General features: G+C 47.1%; 1 protein-coding gene across 2 annotated transcripts; it reads right to left on the bottom strand.

Annotated features, from left to right (window-relative positions):
- Positions 1-83: 83 nt before the first annotated feature.
- Positions 84-2,407, bottom strand: POLR1G (RNA polymerase I subunit G). 2 transcript variants are annotated; one of them, XM_073321346.1, is made up of 3 exons: positions 2,233-2,407; positions 1,882-2,020; positions 84-1,221 (listed from the first exon to the last, which is right to left on the bottom strand). In XM_073321346.1, exons 1-3 carry the CDS (start codon positions 2,303-2,305, stop codon positions 555-557), a joined length of 879 nt encoding a protein of 292 aa, XP_073177447.1. In that variant the 5' UTR covers positions 2,306-2,407; the 3' UTR covers positions 84-554. The 2 variants fall into 2 exon arrangements, with proteins under 2 accessions (XP_073177447.1, XP_073177448.1); XM_073321347.1 differs by lacking the exon at positions 2,233-2,407 and adding an exon at positions 2,134-2,226.
- Positions 2,408-19,796: the final 17,389 nt, after the last annotated feature.

The following is a 19,796-nucleotide window of genomic DNA, read 5'->3' as shown; positions in this document are numbered from 1 at the left end:
GCCTCATGGGGAGCTAGCTGCCCTCTCCCCTCCCCGCCAGGGAACAGTCACTGGTGGTGAGGGGCACCCTACAGCCACGGCGCTGAAAGGAGACAGAACAAGTCCCCATGCGTACTTGCATTTATAACTGAAGGCAGAGACACAACACAACTCCCTGTGGCCCCTCCCAGCCTTGGGCAGGATCCTGCAGCCACCCAGGCGGCAGCCAGCAGGGTTCAGCCAGTAGCCGCCACAAACACCAGGCGCACCCAGATCAGCCTAGCCACAGTCGCCAGCTGGGTCCCAGAACGTGTCCTGCTCCGCCTGGAGCCACCAAGGCCTCCCCCTTATTCCTGTGGCAGCAGGCACTGCACGGGCACCGCTGGGTGGCCCTGGAGGAGCAGGGGGCCCAATGCACCCAATGCCTATGGAGGGATGCTGGGACTTTGGAGGGTAGTCTGGGACACCCCATATGAAGCTGGCATTCCCCATCTCTGTAGCAGGTCAGAGCAGTGATGGGCCGTCCTCACCACACGTCTTGAGTCAAACCCCCTGGCCCCAGGCTTCAGCCACATTCACTCCTGGGAACACGCAGGCTCCTGCTTTATGAAGCTGGGGTCCAGCAGCTCGGCCTTGCCTGGCCAGACTGCCCCCTCCAGAGCCTCGTATTTGTGCTTCTTTTTCTTCTTCTTGTGCTTGGGGCTCAGATGCCCCAGAGTGGGCCCCTCTGCCCCCCTCAAGCCATCATCCTCCCCTCCGGGGGGTTTAGGGCCAGGATCACTACTCCCCCAGCCCCAGGGCTCCTCGGGAGGCTCCTGCTTTATCGACACCAGCAGCTCCACAGGCTCCTCTTTCACTCTCTTTTTCTTCTTCTTCTTCCTGGCAGACCCCAGCACATCTGTCACTGGCGTGGATGTGGTGGCCTCTGGGCATCGTTGCTTTGGGCTGCCCCCAAAGGGCAGGAAACGCTGCCGGAGGCCTTCTGGGACCTGGAGGGGAGGCCTGGCTGCGACGGCCTGGCCAGGGCTCCTGCTGCTGGGATCCCCAAATCTCTCGCAGATGCGCATGCAGCCGTGGAAGGAGGCTGCGCAGGAGAGCTGGCCAGAATGGGTGGAGGACACTAGCAGGGAGGGACTGCCCAGCTCCCCCAAGGTACTGTGGATGTCAAAGACCCGCTGCGTCCTATCAAACTTTGTCTTCAGCGTCTGGAACCCGACCAGGGGCACAGCGCAGCCATCCAGGCTGAGGAGGAAGCAGGAGAACCTCAGGTGAGCCTTGGGCTGGAACAGCACGGTAACCAGGGGGCATGAGCTTCGAGGCAGCCTCACCCACAGGCCAGGCCCCTGGCTCCATACCCCCACAGCAGACTAGGGCTCAGAACTGGCTGCTCTGTGAGTCCCAGGCTTTGCACAAGCCTCTGAAGGACCAAAGCCAGTACAGAGCTTGGGGGTAGAGCAGCGATCTCCCCACCTCACCTCGCCAGTGTCCTGCGGGCCCTTCTAGGCTTCGCTCCCTACCCAAGGGAGAAAGCACTGGACAGGAAGGTAACAGGCCCCCACCAAGGGACTTAGCATGCTGGATAGATTACAAGGAAAGCCACAGCACCCCACCCAGCCCCGCACAGGGGGGCAGGAACATCATCCTCACCATACCGAGGGGAAGAGTCTGGCCCAAGTTCACCCAGTGAATGACCACTAGACCCCACTTCCCTCCCAGAGCTAGGGAGGGAACAAGGGTTGCCAACCCTCCAGGATTGGCCTGGGAGTCGCCAGGAATTAAAGATTATGTCATGTGATGTGGTGAAACCGCCAGGAATACATCAAACCAAAACTGGCAACCCTAGAGAGAACCCAGGCGTCCTGGCCCCCAGCCCCCCTCCGGCAGGGCCGGCCTGCCCCTCACCTGTCCGGGCTGAAATCAGCCGGCGCTCGGATCAGCCACAGCTCCTTGGAGGGGCCCCGCAGCTCCTCGGGGGCGAAGGGCGTCCCGGGGGCGAAGGGGCTCGGGGAGAAATCCGGGGGGCACTGGAACCGCGGCAGCTCTGCCAGGAGGACACGGTAAAGGGCGGGTTAGAGGGGCCCGGGGGGGAGGCTGCACAGAGAGGGAGCCCGGGACACCCCCCGACCCGGCCCGGCCCAGCCCGGCCCCACTCACCCCCCAGCGCCACCCGCTCCATGCTGCAGGCGCCGAGCGAGCGGAAGAATCCACGTGGGGCCACCGCTTCGTGGCCCCGCCCCGGCCGGGCCGACTCACTGGCCTGGCAGGGGGGAGCGCGATCTCCGGCTCTGCGCCTGCTGGGGCTTGGTACGGTCCCGGCCTGGACCATCCTTCTGGGCGGGGTGTCCGTCCGACCCCTGCCGTGTCCTCTTGGTTCGGCCCTCGACAAAGTCTCCTGCCTCCCCAGCGGCGCGCGCGGAAGGGACAGAGCCGCCCTTGCCCCCAGCGGCAGTCCGCTGTGTGTGCAGCCCGGGAGTTCGCCCTCGCCCCTGTGGCCCCAGCCTGGTGCTGGGAGCTGATTAGCCATATCCCTCCCCGCGTCCTTTTCTTCCTGGCTGGACTGAGTTCCTCCCTAAGCATGGCCTGCAGGCTTTGTTCCTAGGCTATGAAAACTCACCTTGCTTGTGCCCAACGAGCAATGCAGCTGGCTCTGGGGCAGAGCCCTGGCCTCTTCCTCATTTCCCACCCCACGTCTTACCTCCGCAGTGAACATCTTGTGTTTGCTTCCAGGGCACTGATACAAATGTTCAAAAGCCAACTGAGCAGGACCCCAATAGACACACAGCTGCTCAGGGAGGATGCCTTGTTTACAGTTAGGTATGGAGACCTATCCATCAGCCAGCTTTTAATCCATTTAATGTGGGCCATGTTCATGGTTTATCATTCTAGTTTTTTAGTCTAAATGTTGTGCAGCACCAGGTCAAACGCCTTACAGAAGAGTGGAGATATTATGTCAACACTCTTACCTTTATCAACCAAACTTGTAGTCTCATCAAAAAAAGATGTCAGGTTAGTATGACAGGATCTGTTTCCCACAAACTCCTGTTGATGAGAACACCTTCAGTTCTTCATTAATCGAGTCCCATATCAGCCACTCCATTATGTTGCCTGGGATCGCTGTCCGACTGGCAGTCCTAGAATTACCCAGGTCATCCCTGTGACAGGATCCCCGGGGTGCAGCCTGGGGCTGTGGGACAACTGTGACCCCTTGTCCCTCACAAAGCATTGTGAGAGACAGCCTAGGCTGGAGAGATAAGCAGCAAACCCCTCCACGTGCTCTGATTACCCCACACCCAACTAGATTGCATGAATGCTCCCAGAGCCACTCATGAATCACACAGAGAAAGCCAAAGCCCCCCAGCTCCCAGGCTTGCACCTCAGGAATATACTGTCTTGCACTTGTAACCCTTCTGCCCGTCAGATTTGGCAGCAACAAGGGCCGGGTTCAATATCTAGGGGATCCATTCCAATAACACAATGCAAACCGGCTCGAGCCCCCACCCAGTGACCTGGGACAAATATATACCACCCCCGCTGGGCGCCTCCAAGAGGCAATACTTCCCCTCTCGCAAGCACAGAGTCTGAGTGTAGCAAAAAGCCTTTTAATAACAGAGAGAAACAATGTGGCATTATGTTGGGGAAACACCACCCACAGGATTCATAACACAACCCATGAGCAAAAAAACCCACCCCAAGCAAATTGGGGCATGCCCTTTTCCCTTTGGTTCTTGAGTCCAGCAACCCCAAATCATCCAAAGTCCCAAAAGTCCAATGACCCAAAAGTCTCTGTCCCTGGTCAGGGCAGCCCCAGAGTTCGAAAGTTTATCTGCGGAGCTTTACCTCCCAACCTGGGTGGAGATGGGATGGGGGTAAGAGGCACCTTACATGATCTGAAGCTGACCGCCCCACAGCTCCATAGGCCTTTGCTTCGCTCCGCTCCGCCAGCCGCCCCACGAACTCCTTCGCTCCGCTCCGCGGCCCACAAGCAGCTCCCGCCATCCCATGAACTGCTCCACCAGCCTGTCCACAAGGCACTCCAGCCGTCCCGCAAACTGCTCCACAATATATCTTCAGGCTCCCCCACTACTTAACACAACGCTCAGTGATTTCAGCTCTCAGTCAGTTCAGCTCTTTGGTGAATTCAGCTTGCAGTAGGGGAGCCTCAGTGCTGGTGCACCATTAGCCCAAAGTGAGCTCAGCAGCCTGTAACTAGACTCCTCATAGAATCAAAATTAGCTCTGATATTCCACAGTGGAGAAAGAAGGAAGTGCAATTAGCATGTAAGGCCCTCACCAAGGGGCCCATGTCACCAAGTATTAATACTTATCCCCAGCCTCTCTCCAGCCACAGAGTTTTAAAACCCATGACCCTTGCCGCAAGTGCTACTTAGTTGATGGTGAGTCCCTCCATCATAACAAAAGGCCACGTGCAGTTCCAAGCACAGTTCCCATAATCAGGGTAATAACAATTTATTCTTCCTGCCCCAATAACAGAGACACTGGGGATCCCACAGCAGCCAAAGTGACCATTTGGGCAGCTATGGTCTCATTCTAGGCAGGGTGGGTGTGCCTATGCAAATGAGATTGGCCCCTGAAGTTCTTTTCCACAACTTGCCACACCTCACCACCAGATGTCAGGGTGGAGCTCATCCTGACACTGCTTACACACTGCTCAAGATGAGCAATGCAAATTTATTAATTGGTTCACTACTTCATCAATGGAAAATGGATGTACATCAGCTTTTGTAAATCTGAGCAGATTTACCAAACACTTCAGGCAAACTCACTGGTAAAGATAATCAGTAAAACAAGTTTATTGACTACAAAAGATAGATTTTAAGTGATTATAAGTGATAGGCAAAAAGTCAGAGGTAGTTACCAAAATAAAATAAAATAAAATGTAAGCAGGCAGGTTAAACTCTCAACCTTATTAGCCTGGACAACATCTAGATTAAGCAGTTTTTCTCACCCCACTGGATATTGCAGTTCATAGTCCACAGATTTCACCCTTGAAGCCTGGGTCAGTCTCCTCTGTTGGAGTCTTCAGTCTTCTGAGTGTCCTTGTTGCAGTGTAGGTGTGGGAGAAGGAGAAAGGCAAAGCATGGGGCCTCTGTGTTCTGTTTTATACCCTCAGTCCCATGTGTTTGGAGAACACAAGTCCAGGCATGTCTCATGGGCATTGCTGAGTCCCCGGGCAAGGTTGAGCAATTATCCTAGGGTGGGCTTGTGCAAGTAAGGCTACATCTACACTACAGCCAGGATCAATGCTCTGAGATCGATCTACTGGCAGTTGATTTATCGCAGAGGTGGGCAAACTTTTTGGCCCAAGTGCCACATTTGGGTGAGGAAATTGTATGCAGGGCCATGAATGTAGGGCTGGGGCAAGGGGGTGGGGGTGAGGGTGGGAGTGTGGGGTATGGGAGAGGGGGTGGAGTGCAGGAGGGGGCTCAGGGCAGGGGGTTGGGGTGAAGGAGGGGTTTGGGGTGCAGGCTCTGGCCTGGTGCCACTTAGCTCAGGTGGCTCCGGGGGGGCAGCAGCACACAGCAGCGCTCAGGCAGACTCCCTGCCTGCCCTGCCCCTGCGCCACTCCCGGAAGTGGCCAGCATGTCCGGCAGTGGCTCCTAGGGCTGGGGTGGGGCAGGTGGCTCCGCCGTGCGCAGCCCTCTCCTGTGGATACCACCCCCAAAGCTCCCATTGACTGTGGTTACTCGTTCCCAGCCAATGGGAGCTGCGGGGGGAGGTGCCTGCAGGTAAGGGCAGTGCACGGAGCCCTCTGTCCCCTCTCCCCCAGGGGCTGCAGGGACGTGGTGCCGGCCGCTTCCGGGAGCGGTGTGGGCCCAGGGCAGGCAGGGAGCCTGCCTTAGCCCCACTGTGCCACGGGCGAGGCTAGCAATCCCACAGGCTGGATTGAAAGCCCTGACAGGCCAAATCTGGCCTGCGGGTCATAGTTTGCCCTCCCCTGATTTAGCGGGTCTAGTAAGGACCCGCCAAATCGACAGCAGATCGCTCTCCAGTTGATCCCTGTACTCTACCCCTGACAAGAAGAGTAAGGTAAGTTGACGGGAGAGTTTCTCCCATCCTACACCCCATGGTGTAAACCCTGCAGTAACTCGACCTAAGGTACATTGACTCCAGGTATGTTATTCACGTAGCTGGAGTTACGTAGCATAGGTTGACTTACTGGGGTAGTGTAGACATAGCCTTAGTCATTGCATTGTAGCTCCCTTGCTGGACAATGGCTGCTGATGGTTGTTTGACACCTGCCCAGGCGTTGGTTACTTTCCTTGCTGTTGTCTCTGGAGAGCTAATATACGACCAATTCCCCAACTTACAGCATGTTTTACGGACAACCATACAACACAATTTCATAACTTCATATGCACTAATGCTATACATAGATAGAACAGTGACTTTCACCAGATCATGACCTTTCTCCTGAGACCTCACATGGCCTGCTCTTTATGCAAGATCACAATTATATATAAACGAGGAATATGGGGGTTACAGGGTGCTCCCCCAAGGCACAGAATGTCACAATCCCATTTACCCTTTGGCACAGCATAGCTTTCTTCCAGTCTTCTGGAACTGCCCCAGGGCTCCAAAATTGCCTCAGCCAATGCTTTTAGGAATCTTGCATGCAAATTACCCAGACCTACTTGTTAGAAGAAGGAGGAGCAGGTTGATCCAGAGGTGGATAGGAGTACAGGCTTTTTTGTGGCGATATTTGTTCCTTTAGACCCAATTGTTTAGTAAGCACTGGATTAGTTACAGCACATTTTATGCATTTGAGTTAGTATGTAAATGCCTACATTTGCTATAACATTTTAAAAGCCTTTATTAAGTAATAGAAACTTTTATATTAGGATTATATTTACCCCTTTTGATTGATTACACCATTATGCATATTCTATACATATTTTTATTTTGAAAATATATTTTTTTGCAGTAATTTGTTGCTACAAGTTTTTTTAAGTTGCAGTTTTTAGGGGAGGGAGGAAGGGGCCATGACCCAGGGCTCGCTTCTGTAGCTGGGAAAGGAAGGGAGGAGGAGAGAACACTTCTTTACCCAAAAGGTATTTTTTAGATTTTTATATTTTTTAATGCAGCTGCAACACTTATTAACTTTTAACAAGGAGAAGAGAAGGGAAAGGGGTAACATTATATTTATTGAGCAAAGGAATACTGCGTGCCGGTGCCTACTTCCTGATACTATGCCAGCACACCAGTGGTTTTCCATGTCTTTACTTAACCCTTACATATTTTAACACTCCCCCACTCTTTTTAAAGAAGGGCCCAGGCTCCCTTCCTTTTTGCACACTGAATGGCAGGGCATTCAGGCTGGAGGACCTGGCTTGAGTTAGCCGGTACACTGGTTATGCTATGAGGAGAGAGAAAAGGCAGGTCATAAAAGGGGTAAGCCGCTGAATTTACAAATACAGCTTTTGGGGAGAGGCTAAGGCAGCACATAATTTTAAACACCCCATAAACATAATTAATAACATTTTTACAACAGGAGTAATATCACCAAAAAAACGAATGAGTGTCCATTAGGCCTGTCCAAAGGGCACCGGCTACATTAGTCCAAGTACAATCAGCAGGCAGTTTAGTAGCCAGTTGGAAGGCATTCCAAGATTTTTAAGACTTGAGTCCAATATTTGGGCCACCCCCAGAAACACTACTTCTTCTTCTTTGACAGGGTTAAAATTCTGTAACACCATTTTGGAGTGTATATTTTAAATGTGTCCAGTTGTTGGCAGTTGCAGCAAGCTGCCCCTACAGTGTTCATGTGCTCTTGTTCATATCATGAGTATATTGAATATTTACAGAGAGATGACGTATTGTCCAAACCAGCTTGACCACTTGGTATGGAATTAGGTAACGGCACTGGTTCAATTGTCCACAGCAATGAGTGCCACAGATTCATTTATGCACTAAAGTTTCGATGGGAGCATGTAGATATGTGTAATTGTGCCAGATGCTGGTGCACTTGTACTTTTAAGTGTTATATTACAGAATTGTGCAGAATTTTTATCAGAACACTTTATACCCCATATACATTCTACCTAACTGTTCATCCCTGGCACAGGTTGCTGGGTTTGCTCCTTTATGGCCATTGGGAAGGGGCACCTTTAAATATTTTTTTTGGACAATTACTTAATTGAATTATTGTTTATTTTACATTTTATTTTGTAGTGAGGTTTTTTCTATTATTTTTATGGGGCTTATGGGGAGCCCCTTAGTTGCTGTTTTATTTTACTGCAATTAGTATTCAGGTGCTAACTCCCCTAGTTGAGCATTGTGCATTTTTATATATACTTTTGTTTTTTAAAAGTTAGCTTCTAAAAGCTATTTTTACCCATGTTACAAGGTTTCCTGTTTATGGAGTTAACTGCAGGTTTACCTTTGCCACCTTTTTTTTTCATTGCAATTGCAGATAGTTGCTGTGCCCATAGTTCATTGATTTGTTGTTGAAATTTTACATATTGGCTTATTAATTATTTAGTTAGTTACTCAACAGTTCCCCAAATTCCATACACCCAACCCTGTGGTTCCTACTGCCCATAATTTCTTTTGCAGCAACAATGTCGTGCGTATTCCCTTACCCACCAATTAAATTGTTGCTTTAACCCTTTTATGCATGTGCTGCAGTTGGGGTGTACGCGGTCCACCCACCATTCTGTGGGGTGCACCGCCCATCCATGTAATGGACTGAAAGGACACACTGACGAGCTCTGGTTGCACCCGTTTCCACAGTGGCTTCCACACATTCACCCAAAAGGAAGTATTTCCAGTTCCAGGGTGCGGCCAGCTTAAATCATAGAATATCAGGGTTGGAAGGAACCTCAGGAGGGCATCTAGTCCAACCCCCTGGTCAAAGCAAGGCCAATCCCCAATTTTTGCCCCAGATCCCTAAATGGCCCCCTCAAGGACTGAACTCACAACCCTGGGTTTAGTAGGCTAATGCTCAAACCACTGAGCTATCCCTCCCCCCGGGAGAAAGGATCCTTCCAGCTTGGCATTCATATTACCTGTAGGGTAACATTCTGCAAAGTGGTTAAACTGTTATATTCTCAGTGTTCCAGGGGAGACTTTTTACCCAGTCTGGTATGTACATAACTGCAAGCCTAAGGATTGTTCTTTATGGAGGTACCATTATGATTACACCTGGTAACACCACACCCCAACTGTGGAACCCCATAACCCAAACACCCCTGGAGACCAGAGGGTTATATGTTTTTGGGGCCCTCCGTGACAAACCACATGTCCAGATGACTGTGTTTCCCACTGTTATTTATTATGACATATTTTAAAGGAATACTATGCAATATTTTTTGATAAATTAGATTTTTTATTGGCATAGGATTTCCACTTTAATTTATACACTACATACTAACATTGCTAAATTTTCATGGGGGATTAGTAGTAGTTTTTCCATGGGTAAATCCTTAAAGTTCTTCTCTGCTTCATTACCACCACTTGGGGGTGGAACCGTTCACGTGTTTCCTTCTTTTGCTACTTTACATTGCGAGATCTGGGCAGGGTTTACAATAGTGACAACTGTAATTAGCAACGATCATTCCATTCCAGGCTAGGGAATTTTTGGTTTTCTTATTGTAGGTTCACCTGTAATATGCATGTAACAATATATATATATTTTTAACCCCTATTTTGTTCCTTTTTATTTGCATGCAATAAACCCATTTCCATCCTTCATTTTTTGTTTTTTAATAGCAGCAGGCTGGGCCCCAACCGGTTAAAGACTAGATAAGGAACCCTTTATTTAGGAACTGGGAATGGATGGTATTCTTGTTATACCAATAAAATAAAAACCAGCAGGATCTTATTAAAGGGGAAAAGGCAAAATACCACATTTATGGTGAATACAGAAAGAATCATAGTAAGCAGGTAGTTATCATAGAATATCAGGATTGGAAGGGACCCCAGAACGTCATCTAGTCCAACCCCCTGCTCGAAGCAGGACCAATTCCCAGTTAAATCATCCCAGCCAGGGCTTTGTCAAGCCTGACCTTAAAAACCTCTAAGGAAGGAGATTCTACCACCTCCCTAGGTAACGCATTCCAGTGTTTCACCACCCTCATAGTGAAAAAGTTTTTCCTAATATCCAATCTAAACCTCCCCCCCTGCAACTTGAGACCATTACTCCTCGTTCTGTCATCTGCTACCATTGAAAACAGTCCAGAGCCATCCTCTTTGGAACCCCCTTTCAGGTCGTTGAAAGCAGCTATCAAATCCCCCCTCATTCGTCTCTTCTGCAGACTAAACAAGCCCAGCTCCCTCAGCCTCTCCTCATAAGTCATGTGTTCTAGACCCCTAATCATTTTTGTTGCCCTTCGCTGGACTCTCTCCAATTTATCCACATCCTTCTTGTAGTGTGGGGCCCAAAACTGGACACAGTACTCCAGATGAGGCCTCACCAATGTCGAATAGAGGGGAACGATCACGTCCCTCGATCTGCTCGCTATGCCCCTACTTATACATCCCAAAATGCCATTGATTATAGCTATAACATTCCATTCAATTTCATATTTATTCACACACACACACACAGAGGTTCTGCAAGGTTTTTATCATAGTTACCAGCCTTAGAGTTGCTCATGCCAAGCCACTGACCACGTGGCCTGGACATGAGGAGGGAGCAGGGCCTTGTCAGATGCTCATCTGATGCTCCTGGAAGTTGGTTCGCAGAATCAGACCACAAAGTTCTCACTTTCTAGAGTCCATTTTTATAGGAATTTCTTCCTATGCCAGTCTATGGGAATTGCTTCTTCATGCTGTTGCTGAATCAATCAGTAGATAGCACATTCCTGATGGCTCCGTACTGCCAGATGTTATCTTGTTCTTTGGTTCTCCCATCCTTGAGGCTGTTGGGTGGATTCCAGTCTGCCCTCCGGGGGTCCTCTGGTTATTTCCACTCGACGCCTTCTTCAGCCGATGGACACTGGATTCTTAGGCTGGCACCTCCCTCTTCATTCAGTTATTATCCACACCAAGCATCCATCCACATACATCCTCTATCTCTATTTTAATCACAATTGTTAACAAAAGGAGATGAATACAACAAAAGGGTGGGGAGTCTCTGGGTGCTGTTTCTATTGTTACAGAATATTGCTTTGAGTCTGTCTCTGTATGAGTAGTTGTTACAAAGAATTGCTTTGAGAACAGACTCTGTCTTAGGATGTACTAACACAATTAGCAGCTTGCAAGTTTCACACAGAGAGGGAGAGAAACAGTACCAAAAACGAAGAGACCTCTTAATTAGTAATACCCTGGAATTTAAACTATGGGGAATCAAACTCATTTTTTATTTTAATACAGAACTTCTTTAATATGATCCAACACGCTCCTGGAATGCGGTACATTACTTGATTCCCCCCGTTGGGTAGACTGTGCTTTTTAGGGAGATTATACCATGCACTAATTTTTGCTGCTATATGCATAATTTTTTTTGTACAATAATTTACCAAAATAACGGTAATAAGACAGGTTTCAGAGTAACAGCCGTGTTAGTCTGTATTCACAAAAAGAAAAGGAGTACTTGTGACACCTTAGAGACTAACCAATTTATTTGAGCATAAGCTTTCGTGAGCTACAGCTCACTTCATCAGAAGCATACTGTGGAAAATACAGAAGTTTTTATACACACAAACCATGAAAAAATGGGTGTTCCTCACTACAAAAGGTTTTCTCTCCCCCCCACCCTACTCTCCTGCTGGTAAAAGCTTATCTAAAGTGATCACTCTCCTTACAATGTGTACAATAATCAAGGTGGGCCATTTCCAGCACAAATCCAGGGTTTAACAAGATCATCTGAGGAACAGTGGGGGGGAGGAATAAACAAGCAGCAGGATACGGACCCTGGACTTCAGGAAAGCAGACTTCGACTCCTTCAGGGAACGGATGACCAGGATCCCCTGGGGGACTAACTTGAAGGGGAAAGGAGTCCAGGAGAGCTGGCTGTATTTCAAGGAATCCCTGTTGAGGTTACAGGGACAAACCATCCCGATGAGTCGAAAGAATAGTAAATATGGCAGGCGACCAGCTTGGCTTAATGGTGAAATCCTAGCGGATCTTAAACATAAAAAAGAAGCTTACAAGAAGTGGAAGGTTGGACATATGACCAGGGAAGAGTATAAAAATATTGCTCGGGCCTGTAGGAATGTTATCAGGAGGGCCAAATCGCACCTGGAGCTGCAGCTAGCCAGAGATGTCAAGAGTAACAAGAAGGGTTTCTTCAGGTATGTTGGCAACAAGAAGAAAGCCAAGGAATGTGTGGGCCCCTTACTGAATGAGGGAGGCAACCTAGTGACAGAGGATGTGGAAAAAGCTAATGTACTCAATGCTTTTTTTGCCTCTGTTTTCACTAACAAGGTCAGCTCCCAGACTGCTGCGCTGGGCATCACAAAATGCGGAAGAGATGGCAAGCCCTCTGTGGAGATAGAGGCGGTTAGGGACTATTTAGAAAAGCTGGACGTGCACAAGTCCATGGGGCCGGACGAGTTGCATCCGAGAGTGCTGAAGGAATTGGCGGCTGTGATTGCAGAGCCACTGGCCATTATCTTTGAAAACTCGTGGCGAACCGGGGAAGTCCCGGATGACTGGAAAAAGGCTAATGTAGTGCCAATCTTTAAAAAAGGGAAGAAGGAAGATCCTGGGAACTACAGGCCAGTCAGCCTCACCTCAGTCCCTGGAAAAATCATGGAGCAGGTCCTCAAAGAATCAATCCTGAAGCACTTGCATGAGAGGAAAGTGATCAGGAACAGCCAGCATGGATTCACCAAGGGAAGGTCATGCCTGACTAATCTAATCGCCTTTTATGATGAGATTACTGGTTCTGTGGATGAAGGGAAAGCAGTGGATGTATTGTTTCTTGACTTTAGCAAAGCTTTTGACACGGTCTCCCATAGTATTCTTGTCAGCAAGTTAAGGAAGTATGGGCTGGATGAATGCACTATAAGGTGGGTAGAAAGCTGGCTAAATTGTCGGGCTCAACGGGTAGTGATCAATGGCTCCATGTCTAGTTGGCAGCCGGTATCAAGTGGAGTGCCCCAAGGGTCGGTCCTGGGGCCGGTTTTATTCAATATCTTCATAAATGATCTGGAGGATGGTGTGGATTGCACTCTCAGCAAATTTGCGGATGATACTAAACTGGGAGGAGAGGTAGATACGCTGGAGGGGAGGGATAGGATACAGAAGGACCTAGACCAATTGGAAGATTGGCCAAAAGGAATCTGATGAGGTTCAATAAGGATAAGTGCAGGGTCCTGCACTTAGGACGGAAGAACCCAATGCACAGCTACAGACTAGGGACCGAATGGCTAGGCAGCAGTTCTGCGGAAAAGGACCTAGGGGTGACAGTGGACGAGAAGCTGGATATGAGTCAGCAGTGTGCCCTTGTTGCCAAGAAGGCCAATGGCATTTTGGGATGTATAAGTAGGGGCATAGCGAGCAGATCGAGGGACGTGATCGTTCCCCTCTATTCGACATTGGTGAGGCTCATCTGGAGTACTGTGTCCAGTTTTGGGCCCCACACTTCAAGAAGGATGTGGATAAATTGGAGAGAGTCCAGCGAAGGGCAACAAAAATGATTAGGGGACTGGAACACATGAGTTATGAGGAGAGGCTGAGGGAGCTGGATTGTTTAGCCTGCAGAAGAGAAGAATGAGGGGGGATTTGATAGCTGCTTTCAACTACCTGAAAGGGGGTTCCAAAGAGGATGGCTCTAGACTGTTCTCAATGGTAGCAGATGACAGAACGAGGAGTAATGGTCTCAAGTTGCAGTGGGGGAGGTTTAGATTGGATATTAGGAAAAACTTTTTCACTAAGAGGGTGGTGAAACACTGGAATGCGTTACCTAAGGAGGTGGTAGAATCTCCTTCCTTAGAGGTTTTTAAGGTCAGGCTTGACAAAGCCCTGGCTGGGATGATTTAACTGGGAATTGGTCCTGCTTTGAGCAGGGGGTTGGACTAGATGACCTTCTGGGGTCCCTTCCAACCCTGATATTCTATGATTCTATGATTCTAAGGGGAAATAGGTTACTTTTTATAATGACTCAACCATTCCCAGTCTCTATTCAAGCCTAAGTTAATTGTATCCATTTGCAAATGAATTCCAATTCAGCAGTCTCTCGCTGGAGTCTGGCTTTTTGAAGTTTTTCTGTTGTAATATCGCAACTTTTATGTCCGTAATCGCGTGACCAGAGAGATTGAAGTGTTCTCCGACTGGTTTATGAATGTTATAATTCTTGACATCTGATTTGTGTCCATTTATTCTTTTACGTAGAGACTGTCAGTTTGCCCAATGTACATGGCAGAGGGGCACTGCTGGCATATGATGGCATATATCACATTGGTGGATGTGCAGGTGAACGAGCCTCTGATAGTGTGGCTGATGTTATTAGGCCTGTGATAGTGTCCCCTGAATAGATATATGGGCACAGTTGGCAACGGGCTTTGTTGCAAGGATAGGTTCCTGGGTTAGTGGTTCTGTTGTGTGGTATGTGGTCGCTGGTGAGTATTCGCTTCAGTTTGAGGGGCTGTCTGTCTGCTGTCTTGATTATCATACACAACGCGCTATCTCAGAGTCACTTTAGATAAGTTATTACCAGCAGGAGAGTTGCGGGGGGGGGGGGGGGAGAAAACCTTTTGTAGTGATAAACACCCATTTTTTCATGGTTTGCGTGTATAAAAACATCTTCTGTATTTTCCACAGTATGCATCCAATGAAGTGAGCTGTAGCTTACGAAAGCTTATGCTCAAATAAATTGTTTAGTCTCTAAGGTGCCACAAGTACTCCTTTTCTTTTGGTAATAAGATAAACAGCACAAAACACACAACATAATTTTTGTTGTGACAGTAGACCCATGGTGTTCTGGGTTGTTCTTTCACTGGTGCTAGATTGCCCACAGTATTTGAAAAAACAAAATAAATTAACCCCCCCCCCTTTTTTTTTTAAATAATTTTTTTTCCTGACTGCAGGAAAACAGAAGAATTACCTTTATACTTTTTGTTTTATAGGCAGGCCAGGATTTTACCCTTAAAGGGAGAGGATGAATTATTCCACTATTCATTTTTGAAATTCATGAGGTTGTGTACCTCATTTTCCCTTTTTATACAAACAGACCAGGTTTATTTACTAGTTGCAGCTCCTTTGTGCTGCCATTTATAGGCAGTCTTTTCCTTCCCCTATTAGCTAGGTGATTTACATTTACATAAGCGCTGTCTGGCTTGCTTTTGGATTCAAAGCTATTCGCAGCTCAGAGGCTCGGTCTTAAAAAGGGACAATTTTTAACTTTTGCTTTTAAAACACACAGCCATTAGAAAAAGAAACACAGCCTATTGTCAGGTTTCAGAGTAGCAGCCATGTTAGTCTGTATTTGCAAAAAGAAAAGGAGTACTAGTGGCACCTTAGAGACTAACCAATTTATTTGAGTATAAGCTTTCGTGAGCTTCATGCATCTGATGAAGTGAGCTGTTGCTCACGAAAGCTTATGCTCAAATAAATTGGTTAGTCTCTAAGGTGCCACTAGTCCTTTTCTTTTTACAGCCTATTGTGGCTCTTTTTGGAGCCTTAATAGGATTGTAAATACATAGCATGTTTTGTTTGTGGTTTTTTTTACCCTTTTTATAATATGTACTGCACATATTTTTGGAAAATGCACACCCCCTTTACAGTTTAACTTTACAACATTAGCCACATTAACTTTTACACAAGTAACTGCTTTCCCTGTGCCCACAGAGTTCTTATGCACCCCCACTAAAGCAGCAGTTTGATTACTCAAAGCCACCCCAAGGCTTGGTGTTTTTAACATTACCCCCTTATACATTTTACCCTTGCTTTTTTTTTTTTTTTTTAAAAAGGAGGTACACTATTTATTTATTTTTGGGGGTGCAGTTTTCAGCTGCTAGTTATTAAAAATAATTTAGAATTGTTTCCCATTATTTTAGTTCTGGCTGGCCTAGCCAGGAACATATTATCTGGTTCTTATTTTAAAATATAATATACTTTATAAAAAAACATGGAAGTACCCAAAGGGCTAAATGCTAAATACTGCAGCCACATTACACTATTTGCCCATGTCTAGCACAAGGGTCTGTCAGTGTTGCAACTTTGAATGAGAGATTGAAATGGAATTTTAGTGGCATTGATTTTTTTTTTTTAATTTAAAAATAAATCCAAACCAATTTATTTTAAACCTACAAACAGAATTTTATAAGCCATGAGTGCTGGTTTAGGTCCTTAAAACATTATATAAAAAGATTTACACACTTTTTTTTTTTTTGCTTACCACACCTTGCACTGCTTTTATTATTTTTATATAATTGTATTTAGATTACATTTTTATTTTGTACAATTAAAGATAGTCAAGTTTTATGAGAAACCCTTACATTTTTTCAGTGATTTTAATGAACTTGTTTAATATAGATCCGGGTATTGGGCTGATTGCTGCCTGCAGCAATTTTTTAAGAGACCATTTCCATGGGGAAAGGGCCCATTTCCCTTAAGAATAGCTGTAAAGGCTCCTGGGGACAAAAACATAGTGGTGGTAGTAGCCACTTGATCCGCTTGTATAATTGATTTAATTACCAGGGTTTCACACAATGTGACTGTACCGACTTGTACATATGTATACATTTACATAACTGTGTTTTATTTTTAAAAAACAAAACTTTTTTTGCAAAAAGAAAAGGAGGACTTGTGGCACCTTAGAGACTAACCAATTTATTAGAGCATGAGCTTTCGTGAGCTACAGCTCACTTCCTCAGATGCATATCGTGGAAACTGCAGCAGGCTTTATATATACACAGAGAATATGAAACAATACCTATTCCCACCCCACTGTCCTGCTGGTAATAGCTTATCTAAAGTGATTTCCAGCACAAATCCAGGTTTTCTCACCCTCCACCCCCCCACACAAATTCACTCTCCTGCTGGTGATAGCCCATCCAAAGTGACAACTCTTTACACAATGTGCATGATAATAAAGTTGGGCCATTTCCTGCACAAATCCAGGTTCCCTCACCCCCCTCCCAAAAACCACACACACAAACTCACTCTCCTGCTGGTAATAGCTCATCCAAAGTGACCATTCTCCCTACAATGTGCATCATTAAGGTGGGCCATTTCCAGCACAAATCCAGGTTTTCTCACATCCCCCCCACCCCCATACACACACAAACTCACTCTCCTGCTGGTAATAGCTCATCCAAACTGACCACTCTCCAAGTTTAAATCCAAGTTAAACCAGAACATCGGGGGGGGGGGGTAGGAAAAAACAAGAGGAAATAGGCTACCTTGCATAATGACTTAGCCACTCCCAGTCTCTATTTAAGCCTAAATTAATAGTATCCAATTTGCAAATGAATTCCAATTCAGCAGTTTCTCGCTGGAGTCTGGATTTGAAGTTTTTTTGTTTTAAGATAGCGACCTTCATGTCTGTGATTGCGTGACCAGAGAGATTGAAGTGTTCTCCGACTGGTTTATGTTATAATTCTTGACATCTGATTTGTGTCCATTTATTCTTTTACGTAGAGACTGTCCAGTTTGACCAATGTACCTGGCAGAGGGGCATTGCTGGCACATGATGGCATATATCACATTGGTGGATGTGCAGGTATACGAGCCTCCGATGTGATATATGCCATCATGTGCCAGCAATGCCCACCTTAATTATGCACATTGTAGGGAGAATGGTCACTTTGGATGAGCTATTACCAGCAGGAGAGTGAGTTTGTGTGTGTGGTTTTTGGGAGGGGGGTGAGGGAACCTGGATTTGTGCAGGAAATGGCCCAACTTTATTATCATGCACATTGTGTAAAGAGTTGTCACTTTGGATGGGCTATCACCAGCAGGAGAGTGAATTTGTGTGTGGGGGGGGTGGAGGGTGAGAAAACCTGGATTTGTGCTGGAAATGGCCCACCTGATAATCACTTTAGATAAGCTATTACCAGCAGGACAGTGGGGTGGGAGGAGGTATTTTTTCATATTCTCTGTGTATATAAAGTCTGCTACAGTTTCCACGGCATGCATCCGATGAAGTGAGCTGTAGCTCACGAAAGCTCATGCTCAAATAAATTGGTTAGTCTCTAAGGTGCCACAAGTACTCCTTTTCTTTTTGTGAATACAGACTAACACGGCTGTTACTCTGAAACCTGTAACAGTTTTACAACTACCAACCTTTTTAATTTTGTAGTATCATATAAAGGCTACTTGTAACTTTTTGTTTACTTTAAATTACTTACCTGTGCATTTAATTCTTTAAAGTGGTATATTTTGCTTGTAACAGCTTAGCTACCAAGTACAATTCCTGCAACACAGCTGCCTTACCTTGTGCTTCCTTTACATTGGGATTGTTTAAAGAGGCAGCAAAACATTTGTTTCCATGGTCACCCATTGACCTTTTACACACACACACAGATGGGGACAGACAGATTCACAGACACACACAGAGATGGAGTCTCTCTCTCTCTCACACACCCCATAGAGAGGGAGACACAGGAAGGATTCTGACACACACACACACACACAGGGAGACACAGACTGATTGAGAGAGACACACACACACACAATGTCTGTGAGCTGTAGCTCACGAAAGCTTATGTTCAAATAAATTGGTTAGTCTCTAAGGTGCCACAAGTACTCCTTTTCTTTTTGCGAATACAGACTAACATGGCTGTTACTCTGAAAAATGCCTGTGGGTCTCCCTCTGTGCAAGACACACACACACAGAAATGGATTCTCTCCCAGACACACACACACACAGGGAAACACACACACAGAGAAGGGTTGTGAGAGAGACACACACAAAGAGGGAAACACAGAGAGGGATTCTCTCTCTCACACATACACAGGGGAACACACAGATGCATTCTCTCTCACACACAGGGAGGGAGACACATACACAGATAGATTCTCTCTCTCACACACACACAGATACATAGACAGTTGGATTCACACATTTCCCTCCCTCCCCGCCACAGAGAGAGGAAGGCATACGAGAGAGAGAGACAGACACACAAGACTGGAGAGAGAGGCATGCAGTGATTCTCACATGAGAGAGAGAGACACACACACACAAGCCATACACAACAGATACACAGGGTTTCACGGACACTGGCCACACACACAAGAGAGGGAGGGAGACAGAGCCGTTGTATATAGCTGCTATTATACAGACAACAGCAAAAGATGCACACAGGGATTCACATATCTTGGGGAGAGAGAGACACAGACACACACACAACATACAGAGATTCACACACACATATACAAGACAGAGAGAGGGAGACACATGCAGGGATTCACACATACACTGGCCTCACAAGAGAGGCATGCAGTGATATGCAGAGACACACACTAGCCACACACCACAGAGAGGGAGACACACAGCCATACTGCCTACATCCAACATACCCACACCAGAGAGACAAAGACACACACAGGCTATACACACACAAGAGAAAGACACACACAGGCTATACACACAACACCCCCCAGACACCCTCCCCCCCAGAGAGAGACAGGGACACACACCCAGGCTATACACACCACACACACCCCAGAGGCAAAGACACAGACACAGACAGGACAGACACCCCCCCCAGAGACAGAGAGACACACACAGGCTATATACACAACACCCCCCAGAGAGAGACAGAGACACACACCCAGGCTATACGCACCACACCGCACCACACCACACCCCCCCAGAGACAGACAGACAGAGACACACACAACACCCCCCGAGAGAGAGAGACACACACCCCGCTTCTATATAACACCCCCCCCCGGACCCGACCCGAC

The sequence above is a fragment of the Lepidochelys kempii genome, chromosome 23 (genome assembly GCF_965140265.1).
Source record: "Lepidochelys kempii isolate rLepKem1 chromosome 23, rLepKem1.hap2, whole genome shotgun sequence".
NCBI lineage: Eukaryota > Metazoa > Chordata > Testudines > Cheloniidae > Lepidochelys > Lepidochelys kempii.
Note: the sequence above shows the minus strand (reverse complement) of the source record. Positions and strands in the feature narration are given on the sequence as shown.

Excerpts from the sequence above, each read along its gene's own strand:
- POLR1G (XM_073321346.1), bottom strand. The coding sequence starts at position 2,305 with ATGGTCCAGGCCGGGACCGTACCAAGCCCCAGCAGGCGCAGAGCCGGA. Across the intron at positions 2,021-2,232 it reads CGCTCCCCCCTGCCAGGCCA|AGCTGCCGCGGTTCCAGTGC; the intron begins GTGAGTCGGCCC and ends TCCTCCTGGCAG. Across the intron at positions 1,222-1,881 it reads GCTGATTTCAGCCCGGACAG|CCTGGATGGCTGCGCTGTGC; the intron begins GTGAGGGGCAGG and ends CTTCCTCCTCAG.